The sequence below is a fragment of the Cibotium barometz genome, chromosome 26 (assembly GCF_041138505.1).
Source record: "Cibotium barometz isolate CiBa-2024 chromosome 26, ASM4113850v1, whole genome shotgun sequence".
Taxonomy (NCBI): Eukaryota; Viridiplantae; Streptophyta; class Polypodiopsida; order Cyatheales; family Cibotiaceae; genus Cibotium; species Cibotium barometz.
Genome location: NC_141071.1, coordinates 42,902,405 through 42,924,566, shown reverse-complemented (window position 1 = coordinate 42,924,566; position 22,162 = coordinate 42,902,405). Strand labels below are relative to the sequence as shown.

The 22,162-nt window shown below is 47.0% G+C and overlaps 1 protein-coding gene across 3 annotated transcripts in view; it reads right to left on the bottom strand.

Annotated features, from left to right (window-relative positions):
• LOC147623995 (uncharacterized) overlaps window positions 1–22,162 on the bottom strand; it is a 149,673-nt gene that overhangs the window by 36,322 nt on the left and 91,189 nt on the right. For all 3 annotated transcript variants that reach the window (XM_086820678.1, XM_086820681.1, XM_086820679.1), the window contains 4 exons: window positions 2,586–2,835; window positions 1,932–2,464; window positions 1,660–1,771; window positions 1,364–1,558 (listed from right to left, as the gene is read on the bottom strand). In XM_086820678.1, the coding sequence (XP_086676804.1) occupies window positions 1,364–1,558; window positions 1,660–1,771; window positions 1,932–2,464; window positions 2,586–2,835 (1,090 nt within the window). The remainder of the gene's footprint in view (window positions 1–1,363; window positions 1,559–1,659; window positions 1,772–1,931; window positions 2,465–2,585; window positions 2,836–22,162) is intronic.

Below are 22,162 nucleotides of genomic sequence, written 5' to 3'. Positions count from 1 at the left end.
CTTCGAGCCTCCACCCCTTCCCCCCTCCAATGTTTTCACAGCAGTTATTTAGCATGCGGACTGCTACATTTTGGCAGGTGTCAGCTTCCTTTGGTCTTCACCCCTCCAGGAGGACTCCATGGCAGCCGCTTCATCAGCATGACCACATAGGATGACACATCACCGGGTAGTGTATTAAGTGCAAATGCTCATCCAACTTGACAAGGTCCTTGAGGGATGGCCATTATGCCTAAGGACCTAGTGATGTGTAGCATGGAGGAGCAGATGGACAGAGGGGGGACCTAGGTACGGTGTGGCCAATCAAATGCACACTGGACGCCCAGAGATCACTGGTATATATGTGGATGGCAGGTTACACAAACTATGCCATGCTAGGGTTTCATCTGTTTGGAGAGCTCTTCATCTTCTTCTTCACGTTTTGGTGTTTGAAAGATAGGGTCAAAGTTCTCGCTTTGTTTGGGGTCTTTAGTATTTACAAGAACGTTATTGTGCTCTCATACCAATTGTAAGCGTCCAAAACCCTCTTGCTCCTCCCTCAAGCACACAAATTTGGAGAAGAAGAAGAAGAAGACAAAGGGCAGACAGGAAGGAAACAAGAGAGGTCTTGAGAGGCCAGGGAGGTAGAGAGGGAGGCTTGCAAGCTGGAAGGGGAGGAGGAGAGGCCGTTGAACATCTAAGAAGCGTTACCATATTTAACTCCTCAGCACGCACTACTTCTGAAGCCTACAGCTTCTTCTACTGATTTGAGTACTTATGTAGAGAAGAGGTTTTAATCCAACGCCACATGGCAGATTCATGGGAAGAGAAGTTTTAAGGAAATAAATTGCAGCATGTACCACGGTCATACTGAAAGTAATCATCCTGCCTTCTATTTAAACACTGGAAAGAACTCTTAGCAGCTGCATATTTGTGCCCGCCTAACAAAGAACTCAGTTTTTAATCCCCTACCCCCCAGAAACTTAAGGTTAACACTCACAATAACTTGGTGGGGGGGAATTGAAGGCTTTGCATAACATGAGCAGCCAATTCGGGTTACTCTGTAGGCACATTTGTGCATCAGCTTCCTTCAAGAATAAGCCACAATACGTACTTTGTGACTGCACTTTTTACAAAGAACTGCTTTCTTGAGTCCAGCCCCAACACACGCCGAGGGGATGATGGTGTTCTACGTACATTTAGTCCAAATTTGTTCGCATGTAATATTGTAGCCATATTCTTTTCATTTTCCAAAATTCTAAGCCCATGCAGCCTAAGTACTTCAAACAATCATAAAGTTCTTTATTTTTTATTTTTTGCTTGCACAACATGTATTGCACATGAGCCAGTTAACAACAAAAACTGCATATTGGTGAAGCGAACACACATCCATCAAAATGAGGTCAAATGCTTCCTTAGTGGCCTGTTCCACAGCTTCTGCTCCATTACGAGCCAGGACAGCTGTATGGCCCCATTTCTGTAATAGAATAGCAACCACACGACGCTGATTTACAACATTGTCTTCTGCAACCAGAATATGCAGGCTCTTGGCAGGGCTTTCAGATCCTTTAGATGCTTTACCCTAACAATCCAACACAAAGATAAAAATTGCATGAACCTCTTTGTAAGAAATACGGAAAAGAAAGGCCAAACACCAAAGACTGCTATGGCATACATACATACCTCTAAAATACATAGAGTATCCTGGGTGCCTAGTGCTGACTGCAGTGCCCTGAGAAGTAAGGAGCGCTTGATAGGCTTTGAGACATGGTTGATTACACCAAGGTCTTTGCACCTAACAGCAGAATATGAACGTAATTAAGACCTTCCTCAGCTACTATAAACACTCTGCAACAAGTGATTGCATTCTCACAGTTGTGAGGCATCCCTAAGGTACAGTAAAGTCAGGAAAAACAAGCACATTATTGGCTGTAAGCAAAATCTCCAGACGATACCTGGTTGCATCTGAGAGATTGACTGACGTAAGCAGTATAATTGAGGAGGGAACATAACCTAAACTACTTGAATTTGTATGCCTTCCTGGAGAATGATTAAGAGATGTACAGTTTTGTGGGCCCTGCTCGTACATATGCCCGTGAGTATGTGAAAAACCAGAATTTCCCTTTTCGGGCTTGTCAAGAATAGTAACATCATTCACATTATGTAATGATGAGGACGATGCTTGATTCAATTTATTGTCAGTGAAAGTTTTGTTCCCTTGATCCTTGGATTGTGCTGATAATACTTCTTCAGAAATTCTCTCCAAAGAATCCTCCCTTTCCTTTGGTAGAAGTGGTGCAGACACACAGCATTTTCCCAAAAGAGTGGGTTTTTCACGGAGAAAAGAAATCAATTCAGAAGCATCAGTGCCTTTTAACCACATGTCTAACAGCACTACATTGTACTTCTGGCCAGACTCAGCTGCCCTTTGGAAGGCAGACAAAGCAGCTTCCACACTGGCAACTGCATCAGCTTCAATTCCCCAGTTCTGAAAAAAAAAACTACAGTTCATTACAACAGTTTATTTCCTAAAGACGATCATAGTTCTTCACGGAAATAAAGACGACCATAGTTCTTCACAACCTTCAAAAGATGGCACAGTAAATTACTTTCAATAACTCCACCAGGATCCTTCTAGTGGTCTCGTTGTCATCTACAACAAGGCCACGAACATCCTTGAACATGTCGACCCTTGGAAAAAAGGGCATGCTGCAGGACGGAGGTATATGAAACCTGGCTGTAAACCAAAAGGTGCTTCCATGATCCTCTATTCCATCACTTTCCACCCACATAGTGCCACCCATTGCAGCAGCAAGTTTGAATGATATTACCAGACCTAAACCCGTTCCTCCATATAGTCTGCAGCAACCACAACCGTTTTCAAGACCTCCAGGCAAAACATCCCTAAATCAACCAGAAAATCTGCATCCAAACTAAGCACAAGTCCCTTCTTTTTGTTGCTGAGACTTAAATGAAATATAAATGTCAAGAAAATATTTACTGAATAATAATAATAAGTTCTAAGAAAAATTCCAGCATCAAGGAAGGACATGGAACAATAGACTAAGCCTCAGAGATGGTTGCAAGTATAGTAGCTGAATGGATCTGGAAAGCCAGATTCTTAAGAGGTTAGATTTTTCATGTTCAATCACTTTTCTATCAGGCTCCCTATAACTTGTCTACCTCTAGAACTCTAGAGATGTACATTTCATGAAAGGGTGGGGTCAAACCCCCTTTTTTTATTCCAAACGTAGACAAGCCCACGACCAAATCTGGGACACCCATCGTGCAAGTCTGCAGAACTGCACAACCTACCTCCACTGACACTGTTTAGACTGAAGTTGGACCTAAATCTTTTTTTTCCCGGGAAATAGATCCTTCTATTAGTTAATGAAAAATAGCCACAATGGGCTAAATACAACCATGAAGGGCTAGATACAACCTCGCCTCATCTACAAGGTGGCGAGCAAATAATCAAAAGGTGGAGAAAGATGCACTTCTCCTCTGGCTGGCCGCTCTATGATGAGGGAATAACCACACAAGTGGTCTGTAATGCCAAATGGGATCACCACCTGTCTTGGTGAGAAAAGGGCCAGGCTACCAGAGCCTCAAGAAAGCTTCCCACCACTTCCACATGCGGTCAGACCCACCCTGCAGCTTCCCTCACTGACCACGGAGGGTATGGATGATGTCGAGCCAAATGCTCCTGATGGACTCCGCAGGCAGAGCGTGGGTACCCTCAATGGCTTCACTGCATCTAGCTCGCCATATGTGCTAGGCTGCAATGCTACTGCAAATCTCCCATCTCTGACAGCCTATGGACCTAAATCTGCCTGGCACAGCTGCGTCTTTCCTTCACATTGTTCTCAGCTCATGTCTAGGGCCGAGCACTTGGCCTAATAAGCTGCCAGACATCTGTACACCCCTCAAGCAAGTTACAGAATCGTGATGGATCATGCACTGAAAAATGACTGACTCAACATGTCCCTGGACTAGGGCTCACAATGGGGCACAGTGCACAACCACCCAAAACTTGCACGTGATGATGATTAGTACATCTACACGGAAACCAAGTATGGGCCAAAGTGGACATCACCAGCCCAAAACTTGTGCAGAATAATGATTAGCATGTAAACGTGCAGGGTGCGCATAAGAGGACCCTTTAAATAACCTGAACCACTTTAGATAACCTGCAGCACCCTAAAAATATCCACAGTCATCAAGTATGAGGACATTACAGCAAGGGACTTGGGACATTTCAGACCCACATATGGTGAGCCAAAAAGTGGTCTTTCAAGGCCTAAAAAGGGCATTCCTCCAATCTCTCTGTCCCAGCACCCAACTAGCCTCGCATCAACTAATAACTACCTCGCATATCAATTTATCAATTCTGCATGGTTTGGACATTAAAAAACCCCTACTTTCTTGGGCATTATGACGGTTCACCACCTCTATAATCGCAGTTTGGTAGCCATGAAAATTTGGACTACGAAGTACAAGGCATAGAACTTTTCAACCATTCAACGATCTTCAAGTCATCTAGTGTATCAGTGAATATGTAGTGGTAACTATTGGTTTATCTCCAGATTTTCTATCATGATTTGTGTCAAAGTTCATGTCTGTGTGGTGAATTCGATTGACCACAAAGTCACATTTGCCAACCAAACCACCAACAGCAATTGTCAGAAGTAAAACAAACCAATTCAGGCAGACCTATTTTTCTAAGGTTAAAAAACGAACCTTTATCTTTCTTTTTGGAAGTAGTTTTTGTATTAGTTATATTACAATATCACCACAAGAAGGAAACCACACATCTCAATCAAAAATATATATAAAAAACCCTGCAAGGCCAGCATCACGGAGCACCAACGATCTCCACCACACAAAGACAGATCTGTGAGATTCTCCAACCACATGACATGCCCTCACCTTAGCCACATCTGCCATCAGGAGGCTGATAGAGTCATGTTTCAGTTTTCAGTTTTCATGTTCTTTTTAATTTTTTCCATGGCACTGTATACCCATGGTATCATTGTACTATTCATGGTCTCTCTTTCTTCAGCACCAGCACCAGCAACCCAGCCCACACACCTCTTGATACCTCCTCCATCGGGCCATCAAGACACCGCCACGCTCCCAGGGAGTCACCATTGATAGAGCAGTCGTCTTATGTCATGCTCGTCGGCCACGCCCACTAGGATCCCGACCACGGCATCCTCACCATCGCCAGATCAAAGCCATTATTGCTCGGCGTCGGAGGTGCCTACCTCGCTTCTACGACCTCTCCATTCTAGACAGCCCCATGGCGGAGATATTTGATCCGAGGAGAGGGCAGCACTTCAACTAATCAGCATACATGGATCTACTTGATATACATTTTCAAGTATTTTCTACTCAGTATCATCTAGGAGTCTTACTTACAATTCTTATAAATGTAAGATAGTTAGTTTATTGTACTTTTCAGTTTCATTTGGTTGTTCTCTTTGATGAGACACCAACTTCAGATGTACTCTCAGTTTTGGTCTCATAGGCCATCGCGGCCTCTTAGAGACGTTATCAGATGGGACACCGTCTACAGGAGATCGGAGTCCCATCTGACATGGTTTGGAGTATCATCGCCCTCTATGAGTCCGTCACCGGACGAGTGACAGCCCTAGGAGGTACATCACAGGAGATTTCCAGCACTATTGGGGTAAAACAGGGCTGCCCTCTATCACCCACTCTTTTCGGCATCTACATTGATGAGATCTCGAGCTTCATTGATGGATTAGGCGGGGCTGGTCCCACACTCGCAGGCATATTGATCCCCATACTACTTTATGGAGATGACATCGTCCTCCTCTCAGACTCAGCCGAAGGGCTTCAGAGATAGTTGGATGCCTTACATGACTTTTGCACTCAGCGGGACCTCTCTATTAACCTTGGTAAAACCAAGGTAATGGTCTTCAATACCTCTCGCTCCTTCACATCCAGATTGAGCTTCACATATAGAGGGGATCTTGTGGAGATTGTCTCATCCTATGTCTACCTTGGTGTCACTTTCAGTGGCCCACGCTTTACCATGCTTCCCACAGCACATGCCAGAGTGATGCGGGGATATGCAACCTTGAGATTACTTGAGCGGCAGTGCTTCCAGGCACATTTCCAGGAGCCCAGGATGAAGGGCTGGCTTTTTGACACCCTCGTCACACAAGCCTTGATGTATGGAGCAGCTTTCTGGGGCCAGATTTATCCGATGAGGATTGGCAGCGAGTTGCGAGGCCCCAGGTCATGATGTTCTCCCGAATGATCTGCAACAAACCATCAGTCCCACATCAGATTATCCAAGCAGAGTTTGCTGCAGCCCCGATGGTAGTAGAGGCACTCTTCCAGACAGTCACATACCTCCATCGCATCAGTCACATGGATCCCCACAGGTACCCGAGGCTTGCCCTAGAGTCCTCCAAACAGCTTGCACTTGAGGGGCACTCTGGAATATAGTATGCACTAGTTTCCACTTGGTTCTCAGTATATGGGCTCTGCATGGACCGCCTGCCCCCCCTTCAGTGTAGTTTGGACTCCCCTTTTCTCTAGCTATCTCACGAGGATACCAATCGGGTTATCCCGTCAAATCTTCTCAGCCTCTACACACATTGCACATGGATCACACCTCCGGAGCTCCCCACGAAGATGCACTTCTACAGAGATCACTTCCTCACACTCACTGAGGATGGATTCATCCAACAACCGGGCTACTTGAGTGTTCACATGTCCCATGCCATGTGGATTGCGATTGGCCAGATACGGGTTTCATCCCACTGCCTCAGAGTGGAGACAGGTAGAGCTGAGTGCATCTTCAGAGCCGGGAAGCTTATACGGAGACCCATAGAGGAGAGGATCTGCCGACTATGCCACACAGAGGTTGAGACGAAGGAGCATTACATATGCCGCTGCCCAATATACTATGAGATCCGCGGGAGGTGTCACTGTCTATTTCGTGAGGGATTCGCTCCACTCTCTAGGATCATTGACTTCCAGGACTAGCGTTGCCTGGGCCTCTTCCTGCTTGAGCTCCACACACATAGGGACACCTTGAGAGAGCCTCGTCCCTAGCCACCCCGCCCCCTCCCTCGCCAGCCAACCATCACCAGTTTCTTCTGGACCTAGGAGGTGGACACCGACATAGTGGATCTTGTGGACCCTCCACGAGCTACTCTGGACCTACCTTGCCTGAGAGGAGTTACCTCGGACCGAGCCTCTGCACTCCAGCGTGCCCGATGCCCTTGTCCCCCCCGTCGGCCACAATCACTCATCAGTTCCAGATCCAGGACATGCTCCACCGCCATCGAGCTACCTTTCCACGTGACATAGCTGAGGGAGACCTCTTGGCCATACTCATCAGCCCCATGCTTGATATCTTGGAGAGGGGTATACCATCTACTCAGAGCTGATGTTGCTCCCATGTTTTTATGTTCTTAGTATTCCATGATGAGTTTCCATGGACAGTTTTGTATCACCCCAGTGAGATGGCCGGCCCATGGATTAGCGGTTTGGGGCCTATCGGACACAGATCAGGCCACTGACAGAGATACACATGGCAGTATGGAACTCTAATGGTTCACTATGGGTGCAGCCTATGGGTGCAGCCTGAACGACTGGAGCATGTTATGGTGAGGAGAGACATCATACTTCTGACAGAGACACATCAGAGCCCAGAGAGAGGGCTACCTCGAGTAGAGGGATTCCAGTGGGAGTCAGCATACAGGAGGACCACACGCCAGGGTACCTCGAGAGGGTCGGGGGGAGTAGCAGTTCTATTCAGACGGGAGCTACAGGGGAGACTGAGAGTGGTAGCACAGGATCCAGAGGCCAGATACATCTGGATCAGCTTACAGCTCTCACAGGACAGGGTTATATACATAGCCCTATGTTACTTTCCTCCATCAGGATCCTCCTATGTCACTACAGAGGACATGCCACAGGAGGAGGAGACAGGAGCCTCGCCATACACTTGTCTGTCAGAGGAGATTATGTATTATTCTACACTAGGGGAAGTATTTCTTACGGGTGACTTCAATGCCCACACATAGAGCAGACAGTGTGAGGTGTATGACTATGATGACATGGAGATCCTCCACCCTGTGGATCCAGAGGAGATAGGGGCTAGTCGGACATCAGAGGACACTGGACCAGACAGAGGACATTAAGGGGACCACTTACTAGAGTTGGGAGCGAGGCATCGTCTCGTTATTTATAACAGGATGCTACAGTGGCCGAGATCAGGAGGGCTGACATGCTTCCCACATGGGGGTCATACACGGACCGGAGACACGGTGGTAGACTACATTATGGGGTCTTTGGAGGCATCACAGCTTGTCACTTCATTCTCCATCCCACCTCGTCCTATTGGGGCAAATCATACATACTTGGCATTTTCATTAGCCAGATCACCAGTATCACCATCCCCCCACATACCGACGCCACACTACCATCTACTTCACACATGACATGGCAGACATATACACTGGCAGAGTAGAGGATGGGCTCCTACTCATGGATCCCCTGGCACCTATGGATACCATTACAGCCCAGCTGGCATCACTCCTACACACGGCTACATTACAGAGCTTCCCACATCGTGTCCACTCAAGAGAGCCTGCGAGATCTGGGACTATGCCCCAGAACAGATGCTATGATGACGAGTGCAAAGCCCTATACTCATGGCTCCGCATACAGAGAGCCTTGGGAGCCATCACAGAGCAGGAGTCGAGGAGAGAGATGAGGAGACTTATTCGCCGCAAAAGGTAGGCCTTCGCAGAGATACAGGAGCTAGAGATCTTCCATTTCTTCATGAGTAGAGATAGCCCTATCTCATGGCGGCACTTCAGAGAGCCCCGGACACCGACACCCATTGCAGACCCACAGACATGGCACACATATGCAGAGGGCCTATACCACGCCCCACAACAGCCACCTATACCTCAGCCACAGGAGCCTCGACCTACCACAGCTAGCTTCTTTACCCACTCGATGGTAAAGGAAGCTATCCGCCGCCTACAGCATGGACGGGCCGCCGACCATATGGGCCTACAGGGTGAGCATCTCATATGCAGTAGATTCTATGGCTCCTTTTCTTGCACACCTGTTTAACAGGGCACTAGCAGAGGGTTTGCCTGCGGAGTGGACGATGCACACCATTGTGCCGATCCACAAAACAGGGGATATGCTCGATCCGAGCAACTACACGACGGTTATGGTTGGCCACGTGTTGGCCAAACTCTATGGTGCAGTGTTGGAGCAAGAGCTTAGCTTATATGCTGAGCGAGCAGGTTTACGCTCATCAAGGCAGGCAGGCTTCAGGAGAGCTTTCTCTACCACTGACCATGTATTCACTTTGAGATGTATGATTGATCAGGCCAGAGTGAGGAAGAGAAAGCTCTATTGCTGCTTTGTGGATTTCCGCAAGGCATTTGACACAGTACCTCGAGAAAGACTCTTTCAGCACCTGCAGTTTCTTGGCATACCAGCAGATATGACATGGGGCATCTATGCATTATATGAGCAGGTTTTTGGGCGAGTCAGATGCCCAGGAGGTATATCCGAGACTATTGCTAGCACCATTGGTGTAAAGCAAGGATGCCCACTTTCCCCCACGCTATTTGGGTTATACATTGATGAGGTGGCTGACTTCATTACACGGGGAGGTGGAGATGGAGTTGATCTAGTAGGTACCTCAATACATATTATGCTTTATGCTGATGATATTGTATTAGTGTCTGAGTCTCCAGGAGGTCTACAACAGCATCTACATGCACTCGATGATTTCTGCACACAGAGGGATGTTACTGTGAACCTTGGGAAAACCAAGGTTATGGTCTTTCATACATCGAGACAAGGCAGGAGTCAGCTGACATTCACTCTCACAGGACACCAGGTGGAGGTGGTGACATCATACGTGTACGTAGGGGTTACCTTCTCTGCAGCAGCCACGCTCTTCACCATGGGTTCAGCAGCCAGAGCTAGATTGACACAGGGATATGCAGCATTGGCTATGCTGGAGAGACAGTGCCACCAGGCGCATTTTCAGGAGCCCCGGACGAAGGGATGGCTATTTGACACATTAGTCACACCGGCACTGATGTATGGAGCAGCGGTATGGGCGCCAGGCCTTGCTACCCATTGGTGGACACAGATAGAGAGACCACAGGCCCTCATGATGGCAAGCATGATACACAGCAAACCGTCAGCACCTCATGACATTATCCGAGCAGAGTTTGTTGCGCCTCCTATGATGGTAGAGGCCATATTCCAGACTATATGCCTGCTAGACAGATTCAGAGAGATGCCACAGGACAGATTGTCATACAGAGCTTTTGAGGCATCTAGACAGCTGGCTGAGGCAGGAGACAGAGGATCATGGTATGCATAGGTCACACATTGGTTCTCACAGCATGGCCTAGACATGGATCATCTACCACCATTCCAGTATGACACGGATGCACCACATATCCGTCTCTCTCATAGTGAGAGGAACAGAGTATTGAGACAGGACCTATGGCAGCTCTATACACGAGAGACATGGATATCGCCTCCACAGCCTCTTCCACCAAAGATGCTATACTACAGAGATCACTTCATGAGTATCACTGATGATGGATTTATAGAGACGCCTAGATACATGGAGGGCTTTTTACCACACGGCTCCCGAGTAGCTATTGGTCAGCTTAGAGTGTCATGTGCACAGTGTGTATCTACCGTGTGCTACACGCATGCAAGACTAGCTTCAAGGTTTGGGGAAGCTTGGAGCTAGGCAGGCTGATTGACGAGCTGAGTTAGGGATAGACTAACGGGCGGGCACCCAAGTATGGACGGACAGGCGCCCAAGTGTGGACGCCCGATGATTGGCCAAGAGCCTATAAAAGGGTGGCCAAGGTTAGTTATTGGGATATAGAGAGTCTCGCGAGTTTGTGAGAGCTCTATGGTCTTGGAGCCTGGATCTAGTGCAGACGTGCACCTGCTTTACGCAGCCGAGGCCGGCAGCAATCTCGAGGCCTTCGAGGGTAGCTTCACGACGACGGTATGGTATGTCATGTGCACAGTGTGTATTTACCGTGTGCTACACGCACGCAAGACTAGCTTCGAGGTTTGGGGAAGCTTGGAGCTAGGCAGGCTGATTGACGAGCTGAGTTAGGGATAGACTAACGGGCGGGCACCCAAGTATGGATGGGCGGGCGCCCAAGTGTGGACGCCCGATGACCGGCCAAGAGCCTATAAAAGGGTGGCCAAGGTTAGTTATTGGGATATAGAGAGTCTCGCGAGTTTGTGAGAGCTCTATGGTCTTTGCAGACGTGCACCTGCTTTACGCAGTCGAGGCCGGCAGCAATCTCAAGGCCCGCAAGGGTAGCTTCGTGGCGGTATGGGACGTCGCGAAGAGGAGATTGGTCGGTACGTCAACCTAGTTAGCTCAGCTCGTGGCTCAGTGGGGACAGCCAAGACTGAGGGCTTGCCCACGGCTGTCATGGTTGGGAGGTGAGTCAGGCCTGCACCCCCTTGTTGTTTGTTTGTTTGTTTGTTTGCAGGATTCGAGTCTCGTACCAGGAACGATCACGAGGAGATCCGTTGGGGTTTTGACAGTGGTATCAGAGCATGCCTCGTGAACGAGCAAGTCGGTTAGGTAGAGAAGAGGAGGTCGAAAAAAGGTATGTGTTAAAAAAGCTTGCTGTTTTTTCTGTGCATACTGCTATTTTCAGATTCAATATGTGTTTTTTTTTCATCAAAGAAACCCATGTTGATGGGGATGGTAGTCTAAGTAGGGTCGGTTTGCTTTGCAAAGAAGAGGAATGATGTTTGTGCAGTCGCACGAACTGCAGAGAGAAAACAGAGAAAAAAAAAAGGACGTTGCTTTTGGCGAGAGAGAGAGAGAGAGAGAGAGAGAGAGGCGTTTGTGTTGGAACGGCTGGTTGTGACGCGTTGCAGGCAGGCACATAAACGGGCGCCCAGGGCTGCAAAGCCAGGCGGCCAGGCCTGCCAAGCTAGGCGACAGGCACCTTGGCCTACGCAGCCAGGGGCAGGCGCCTAGGCCAGGCCAGCAGGCGCCCAAGCCTACGTTGGCTTGTGGCCACGCCTACCCAGGCGGCCAGCAGGCTGGCGGGCACCTAGGCCTACGTAGCCAGGCCTACGCAGCCTAGCGCAGGCACCCAGGCCAAGCCAGGCAGGCGCCCAGGCCCACACGGCCTTGTGGCCAGGCCTACGTGAGGGTGGCGCAGGCCAGTGCAGGCCACCTGTGCGACCACAGGCGCCGGCAGGAAAGCAATCACCGGCAGCATCAACCAGCGGCTCTAATCCGGGAGGGAAGTATAAAAAAAAGAAGCCTTCAGCGCTTTTGTTTTTTTTTAGATTAATTTTTTTTTTTTAAGTTTAAAAAACCCCTCCAAGGTTAAAGGTGTTTTATTTTTTATTTTTCTTAAGAAAATTGAATATATATATATATAAAACACAAAAGCAAAAGCTCAAGTAGCTTTTGGGGCTAGTTTTATAAACCCCTTAAGTGGGCTTCTTGCCACACATCTCTCAAGCTTTCAAGCTCTCAAGCTCTCAAGTTCCCTCGCACCTTTATTGTGCAAAGATCGAATTTTCTCTCCACTTGTCCTCTTCACGATGTCGACCCAAGAATCAGAGTTGGAGCCCCTTGTTGAACGCGAAGGCTTGCCGGCTACGGAAGATACCGATGCCGATCTTTTTGACGATTATGTGTCAAAATCAGATTTCCAAGAGTTCAAAGTAGCTCTCGAAGCTTCTTCGTCGGAACGTCAGGCACAAATCGCAGCCCAGATGCAAGCTTTGCAAAACTCCATCGCTCTCTTGACCACTAACCTCTCTACTCTTTCGGGTATGGATACCTTGGCTTCTGCTTTGGGTCCCAACATTCCTCCGGAACCGTTCGAGGGCGAGCAAAAGCAGCGCACCAAGGAGATCGTGGACACTTGGCTACATAAGTGGCAAGTTCACTTTCAGTTTCATCCATATGATGATGGGAAAAAGATCCAGTTAGCAGCAGGTTTCCTGTCCGGCAAAGCTTTGCTTTGGTGGAAGGAACTCAACCCTAAGCCAACAACTTGGGCACAATTCAAAGACGTCTTCAAGAAGGAATTCCTCAAGAAAGAGGATGATTATGATGTTGTTGCCCGGTTTTCCGCTTTGACCATGACCTCGCAGCACCTCACTTATGAGGTCTACCTCCAGAAGTTTAGGGACTTGCAAAGATGGATCCCACTACTCTTTTGGGGTTCTTCGTAGGCTGGTTTACCAAACTCATATCGTTTACAAGTTAAAAATAACAAATGCAAAACATTGGAAGAAGCCATTCATTCAGCTCGTATCTATGATGATACAATGGTTTCTTCCAAGTCTAAACCCGTTACCGAGCAGGGGAACAAGCATAAAAGAAAATTCTCCGCACCTATAGCTAACACGACTGAAAGAAAGTCTTCGGACCAACCTTCGAAGAATTCAAGTTCGTACAATGGTTTCTTCCAAGTCTAAACCCGTTACCGAGCAGGGGAACAAGCATAAAAGAAAATTCTCCGCACCTATAGCTAACACGACTAAAGGAAAGTCTTCGGACCAACCTTCGAAGAATTCAAGTTCGACACCAGCGAAGAAGAAACGACTCCTTAGGGCTTTAAAGCTCAAGAAGGAAGGACGTTGTTTTATCTGCGAAGAAAAAGGACACATGCGTAACGAGTGCCCAAAGCAAAAGGGTGCCAAGACAAACGCAGGACCCAAGCCAAAGGCAGCTAGCCAGTTGTCTTTGACAGGTACGTCAATTACTGTACTTTCTCGCCCTAGTACATGTTCTGATTGTCTGTTCAACTCTAAAGTATTTGGCTTGCATGATCTTCTCCGCGTTTATGGAGAAGTGAATGGCCATAGAATTCACATTCTTCTAGACCCTGGCAGCTCATACAACTTTGTTAACTACAAACTTATGCAGAAATTGAGTCTTGATACGACACCCAGCGATCATACCTATGAGGTACGCCTACCTGCGGGAAGGCAAGTATGGGATCGAAAGGGGCAGATTCTTCCAATCCAGATTCAGGACTACAAAGATACTCTGGAACGCTATGTTATGCACCTAGAAAATGTAGACTTGTTATTAGGGATTGAGTGGTTTAAGACTCTTCAAGTCCAGATAGATTGGTCTAGTCATATTTTTTCTTTTTAGCATAGGGACACCAAGTATAGTATTTTAGGTGATTGTATACATCCCTCTCAGGGACCTCTTGTAAATACAATTGATTTTGGAAATATAATGGATTCTTCTTTGTATACCGCTTTCCATTGTGTATTGATTCCACTTTCTTCCTTTCTCATCCCTTCCATGGATGTAAATGAATTAAGTGTGCTTGAAAGCAAAGAATTACAGAAGATACTTGATTCTTTTCAAGACGTATTTCCTAAGGAATTGCCATCGGGTTTACCACCTGAACGGGCAGTAGATCATCGTATTGGCTTGATCCCTGGTGCTCATAATGTAAGTATTCCACCTTACAGGATGAGTCAAGCTCAGGAAGATGAGTTGGCTAAACAACTCGAAGATTATCTGAGGATGGGCCAGATCTGTCCAAGTAAATCACCTTGGGGTGCACCTGTGTTGCTTAGGAGAAAGAAGGGCATGGCGAATGTGTATAGATTACAAGAGATTGAACAAGCTGACCATTAAGAACCGTTATCCTCTCCCTAGATCAGATGACCTGATTGACCGGTTAGCAGGAGCGAAATATTTCACGAAGATAGATTTACGTACTGGCTATCACCAGATACGTACCGTTATCCTCTCCCTAGATCAGATGACCTGATTCACCGGTTAGCAGGAGCGAAATATTTCACGAAGATAGATTTACGTACTGGCTATCACCAGATACGTATTCATGAAAGGCATGTCAAAAGAACCGCCTTTCGGATTAGGTATGGCCATTACGAGTTTCTCGTATTACCTTTTGGGTTAACCAATGCTCCAGCCACTTTCCAACAAATGATGAACGATCTTTTTCGTGAACATTTGGGAAAATTTGTGGTGGTGTTCCTGGATGATATTTTGATATATATTCGTACTCTTAAGGATCATGTCAGACACCTCACGATTGTCTTATCTATTTTAAGACAGAATCGACTATATGCTAAATTAAGTAAATGTGAGTTCTTTATGACAGAAATCATTTACTTGGGACACAAGATCACTAGAGATGGATTGAGCATTGACTATGACCGAGTTCAGAAGGTTCTGGACTGCTGGCCTATACCTAGTCCAAAAGAACCGCCTTTCGGACTAGGTATGGCCATTACGAGTTTCTCGTATTACCTTTTGGGTTAACCAATGCTCCAGCCACTTTCCAACAAATGATGAACGATCTTTTTCGTGAACATTTGGGAAAATTTGTGGTGGTGTTCCTGGATGATATTTTGATATATAGCCGTACTCTTGAGGATCATGTCAGACACCTCACGATTGTCTTATCTATTTTAAGACAGAATTGACTATATGCTAAATTAAGTAAATGTGAGTTCTTTATGACAGAAATCATTTACTTGGGACACAAGATCACTAGAGATGGATTGAGCATTGACTATGACCGAGTTCAGAAGGTTCTGGACTGCTGGCCTATATCGCGAACAGTGAAACAACTTCGTTCTTTTCTCGGTTTCGTAGTTTTTCTTCGGAAATCTGTGCAGGAATACTCTCAGCTCACACTACCGATGACCGACTTATTGAAAGGTCGTGGACGTAAGTCAAATCAGCCTATCACTTGGAATAACGATTTGGATATGGCCTTCAGACTTTTGAAAGATAAAGTCAAGGAAGCACCTATCTTAACATTACCTGATCCTAGTCGGCCTTATGTTCTTGAAACCGATGCTAGTGACTATGCTATCGGGGCTGCTCTATTTCAAGATGGTAGACCGGTTGCTTTTGAAAGTAAAAAGCTAGACGACACTCAATCTCGTTGGCCACCCCTTGAGAAGGAGCTTTATGCTGTGATTCATGCTCTCAAGGTTTGGAGACATTATTTATATGGCTCCAAGTTTGTGGTATTGACTGATCATCAGTCAATCAAGTATGTGTGTGATGTGGATGATTTGAGAGGAAGGAAAGCTCGTTGGGCTAAGTTAATGCAAGATTTTGATTTTGAGATCCGTTATCGGAAAGGGTCCATGAATAGTGTTGCAGATTCGCTAGTCGAATTAGAGAGGTGAATACTTTGTCATTCACCGAGATTTCTACTGACTTATTTAAGTCATTGAGAGGGCTTTGCAGGACTGATAGTTATTTTGGTCCATTTTGGTAGAAGATCCAGGACGGGAGCTCATTGATTGACCAAGACTCAATGCCTGAGCAGTCTACCATTCAGACTGCAGGAGGCCAATGGATGATTCGGAATGGTTTACTATTCCGTAATGACAAAGTTTGTGTACCACAGATCCCGGACATTAGGTCCAAGATTCTTAAGGAGTGTCACGACGCCCCTTCTGCTGGACACCCTGGGGTACACAGGACACTATCGTTAGTGAAACACACTTTTATTGGCCAAAGATGAAAGGGTATGTAGAAGATTATGTTCTCAAGTGTCAAATTTGTCAGCAAAAAAAAAAAGTTAAACGCTTTAGACAGGCTGGGTTGTTGCATCCTTTGCAAATCCCAGGTAATAAATGGGAAAGTATTTCCATGGATTTTATTACCGGATTGCCAAGAACATATAAAGGCCACGATTCTATTTGGGTTGTGGTAGATCGCTTGACAAAAATGGCTAGATTTTTACAGACCCGGAAGACTATTACATCTACGCAATTAGCACGGTGTGAGGTGAAAACAAGAACAAAGACCATGCCTCTATAGCCCCTCACCTCCCAAACTTTGAAAATACTAACACGAACGGGGGCACCACCAGCCACCAGCTGGAACACTTCTCATTGTTCACCACCCACCCACACCATAAAGATAGCTCAAAACCCCGATAGACAAATGATCATCCAGCAAAAACATACACAGCACCATCCACACCATAAAACTTTGAGAAATCTAGTCCCATCTTCATCACACTTCAAACAAACTCAGCAATTACACCAAAAACCAAGACTCTGGCTTGGATTTACTGCCAAGGGAATTCACCCTTGCGTCTGACAACCAAGCCTCTCTCACGGTCTCTGCTTCTCTTGGCAACATTGCTGTCCCTCCTTCACGGCTTCACTGCCAGCCACCTCTTGTCTCACTGCTTCCAGCTCTGCACAGCCAGGTGTCGTAGGCGAGCCCCACCTGTCTCCAGCCCACACATCAGCACCTCTACTGCAGCCAACACACAACACCCAAGGCACTCTCTCTGGTTAGCATCCACCGGCGACCCCTCTATGTTTGTCGCCAACCCAACACCAAAACCCAACGCCAGGCTTCTCCCCTGTCGACTGCACAATCGCCAGCCTTCGCAGCAGCCCACCTTGCTCTTGTGGCGAACCTGCCAGCCACACACAAAAACCTTCCTCTTCACCTACCAAAGGCGGCCTTCACCTGTTGACGCCAGCCCCTCTCTATCGCCTCTTCAGCACCAGTCTTCAGCAGCTGCAAAACATCACCAAGGCGGCTCCCCAGCCCTCGCCTGGCCCTCTGTCGCCAGCCATAGCTACGCCAAGCTCTCGTCTGACCTCTGCACACGCTTTTTCCCTGCTCTGCTGCGCTGCGGTTGTGCCAACCCCACCAAAAAAAGACGGCCACTCTCTCTCTTCAGAGGGCGCCCCACCAGTAACCCTCGACTTCCCCAGCCTGTCTCCTCTGTGTGTTGCAACCAGCAGCCTCTGCAACTCTCTTCTCTCTTGGCTCTCTCCTGTCGAGAGGTCTCCCTTTCACAAGGCGGCAACTTCACTTTTGCCTCTTCGCCAACCCTCTAGACGTCACGTTGGCAGCAAAATAAACCTCCAAGTGGTTTCCTACAAGCTGGCCACATCGATATTATATTTTTTTTATTTTTTCTAAGGCCTCAAGGATAGCTACAATCACTCTTTCCCTAGCTTTCAGCATTAATCATCAGCTGCACCTCGACTTACCAAACACGTCAATTCCCCATGCTCCAAAGGCGGCCTCTCTTTCGAATTGGTCGGTGCCCTGCATTTGGCAACCACCCGCACACCATACTGCTGCAATAAAAAAACTTCCAATCTCAAGCACCTGCTCCCAAAAAAAACAAGCGTGTACTGGCTCACTACAAAGCCATTCACTCTGTACATTTGCCAGGGCATTCAGGGCAAAGTTTATTCGCAAACCATGCATCCCATATGTACACAAGCTCAAAACACTTCTCAGATTTTTACCTGACATACTTTGCCCAACCCCTAGCCTGCTGAATCATTTATGATCAGCAGCAAAAAGCATATGACCACGTTTCCCTCTGTCAATCCTTTGAGCATCATACAAAGTAACCAAAACATCTCTATTCCAAGTGTTCAAAGAAACAGTGTCATCTTCCCCAAACATAATTTGCCATCCCACTTCCCACAACGGTACATAAGAATTTTTTGAAACAAAGCTCTTGACATACATACCATCCTGCCTCATCTCAATTCCAAAATCACTGATGTAGCCAACACCAATATTGGAGAACCAGTGAAGCAATTCCTGTTGAGGGTAATAACTGATGAAAGCTTCATCAAGAAAAACTTATTGTGCTATAACACTTTCTTGTCCATCAACATGAGAAACATCACCATCAAAACCAACCACTACAGGCAAAACAAATTCTCCTTCAAAAGGCACCATTCCCAAAGTATCCACCTCAGTTCCTGTATGCTCATCTTTATCAAGGCCAATAAGAAATTCATCTATCACAGCATCCATAGTCTCATCCATAGCATCAACATCATTCATAGACTTTTGGTGTTGCTCCTCCTTCATAGCATCAATTCTGCTTGTGGCTTTCTTCACATTAATGCACATCTGGTCATCCAACTCCAACTCAGGTTCATCATCCTGTAGACTTTCTATATCCCACTCATCCCACAACGGTATATCATCCAAAGACTTTAAAGCATACTCTTTCACATCACATGCATACCTTTGCTCATGATTCACTTGTACTTCCTCGCATTCTTCCTGTATGGCCTCTTCTTGTTGGGCAACCTCATCACTAAGCACTTTCTCATCAATAACCAGGGCATCCATGTCTGCATCCTCCTCACTGGATGAAGTGTCTTCTGTTCCCTCACTAGTAGTAGTGCTACTGGTCGTGTCATCAATCCTTCCAGCCATGTCCTCCTGTAAATTGTAGCTTTTCTGCCCAACCCCCAGTGGAAAATCAGTCACCCGAAACTTCCTACGAGACTTTTGCTTCCGCTTGACCTTTACATCCCCTCCTTCCTTCACTTTACCTTTCTTCTTGCAGCATCCCTGCTTTCCCTTTCCTGTGGCGTCCGTTTCCCCAAAAGCATCACATCAGCTTCTGTCTCCTTCATCTTCTCAAGGGTGACCACATCTATCACCTTAGTTTTACCTTTCTCTTCATTTGTCAACCCACTGGTCCCTGCTTCACCTTTAATTTCAATTCCATAATCATTTGCCCTGTTGGGAATCTGAGAGGGTAAGGGATACATTCGCTGAGGCTTATCACATTCAGGACTTATATGCCCCAATTCACCACAATTCCAACATGTAGGAATAAACCGTCTACCCCTACCAAAACCACGGCCACTTCCATAGCCTGCTGTCTGACCTTCAACCCCTTCCTGATTATAACTTCTGTCTCGGCCACGTCCACCACCTTTGTTCTCCATCATTTTCAAACTCAGATTCTTCATACAATCCACCATTTGCCTCATGTCCTGTTGAAGCCCTTCATCAGAAGCTATAACAGTTGTGGGTGCTACCTTTGTCCCCGGTGGTATGACATTATTCACTTGAGCTTCTGTCGGTTGCACTCTTTCCAGTACGGTTCTCATCGGTACCGCTTCTACCCTTCTAATTTCAGGTCTCACTGCCACTGGAACCATCCCCAGCTGGTTCATCCGTCGCAATTTCCAATCCTTTGATTTAGCAATCTCTACAGCATCCTCATAAGATTTGGGCTTCTTTAATTCAACCTTCCAGCGAATACCTCCCTTCAATCCCGCAACAAAACGATCCTTCTTCATCATGTCCGGAGGTACTTGATCCTCCCCCAAAGCCCTGCACAAGGTCTCCCACAGCAAAGAGAATTTCTTCACATAATCATCAATTGGCTCCAATTCGCCCTGTATCAACCCCTGCACTTCATGCCAAACTCTATCTGGATCCTCGATCTTCTTGAACCTGTTCAAAAGTGCAGTCTTTAATCCATCCTCAGTCATTGGAATGCGTGGCTCAGCATCCTTTAACGACTCTTCCAAAGTTCTAGACCATGCCCTCGCATCTCCCTTCAAACATATATTCAGCAACCGCAATACCTGTGCCGGCTCATTGATGTGGTTACTTATGCATGCAACCTCCATTCTTTCAAGAAAATCTACTACATCTTCATTAGGACCAACAAAAAACTCTGGATACGACATCATTTTTATCCCCAAGCTTCACCTTCAAACCAAAGAAAAAAACTGGAAACACCTTCCTTCAATCTCTTACTCTGGGGCATACACCCTCGTAGGCAAGAGAAATATACCTGAGCAATCCTCAATGGGGGCACCAGAAAGCTGTGAGGTGAAAACAAGAACAAAGACCATGCCTCTATAGCCCTTCACCTCCCAAACTTTGAAAATACTAACACGAACGGGGACACCACCAGCCACCGGCTGGAACACTTCTCATTGTTCACCACCCACCCACACCATAAAGATAGCTCAAAACCTCGATAGACAAATGATCATCCAGCAAAAACATACACAGCACCATCCACACCATAAAACTTTGGGAAATCCAGTCCCATCTTCATCACACTTCAAACAAACTCAGCAATTACACCAAAAACCAAGACTCTGGCTTGGATTTACTACCAAGGGAATTCACCCTTGCGTCTGACAACCAAGCCTCTCTCCCGGTCTCTGCTTCTCTTGGCACCACTGCTGTCCCTCCTTCACGGCTTCACTGCCAGCCACCTCTTGTCTCACTGCTTCCAGCTCTGCACAGCCAGGTGTCGTAAGCGAGCCCCACCTGTCTCCAGCCCACACATCAGCACCTCTACTGCAACCAACACACAACACCCAAGGCACTCTCTCTGGTCAGCATCCACCAGCGACCCCTCTATGTTTGTCGCCAACCCAACACCAAAACCCAACGCCAGGCTTCTCCCCTGTCGACTGCACAGTCGCCAGCCTTCGCAGCAACCTACCTTGCTCTTGTGGCGAACCAGACAGCCACACACAAAAACCTTCCTCTTCACCTACCAAAGGCGGCCTTCACCTATTTGACGCCAAAAGGCGGCTTCCCAGCCCTCGCCTGGCCCTCTGTCGCCAGCCACAGCTACGCCAGGCTCTCGTCTGACCTCTGCACACGCTTCTTCCCTGCTCTGCTGCGCTGCGGTTGTGCCAACCCCACCAAAAAAAGACGGCCACTCTCTCTCTTCAGAGGGCGCCCCACCAGCAACCCTCGACTTCCCCAGCCTGTCTCCTCTTGTGTCTTGCGGCCAACAGCCTCTGCACCTCTCTTCTCTCTTGGCTCTCTCCTGTCGAGAGGTCTCCCTTTCACAAGGCGGCAACTTCACTTTTGCCTCTTCGCCAACCCTCTAGACGTCACGCTGGCAGCAAAATAAACCTCCAAGTGGTTTCCTACAAGCTGGCCACATCGATATTATTTTTTTTTTATTTTTTCTAAGGCCTCAAGGATGGCTACAATCACTCTTTCCCCTAGCTTTCAGCATTAATCATCAACTGCACCTCGACTTACCAAACACATCAATTCCCCATGCTCCAAAGGCGGCCTCTCTTTCGAATTGGTCGGTGCCCTGCATTTGGCAACCACCCGCACACCATACTGCTGCAATAAAAAAAACTTTCAATCTCAAGCACCTGCTCCCAAAAAAAACAAGCGTGTACTGGCTCACTGCAAAGCCATTCACTCTGTACATTTGCCAGGGCATTCAGGGCAAAGTTTATTCGCAAACCATGCATCCCATATGTACACAAGCTCAAAACACTTCTCAGATTTTTACCTGACAACGGCAGTTTATCGAGCAATTGTTTAGACTATACGGGTTAC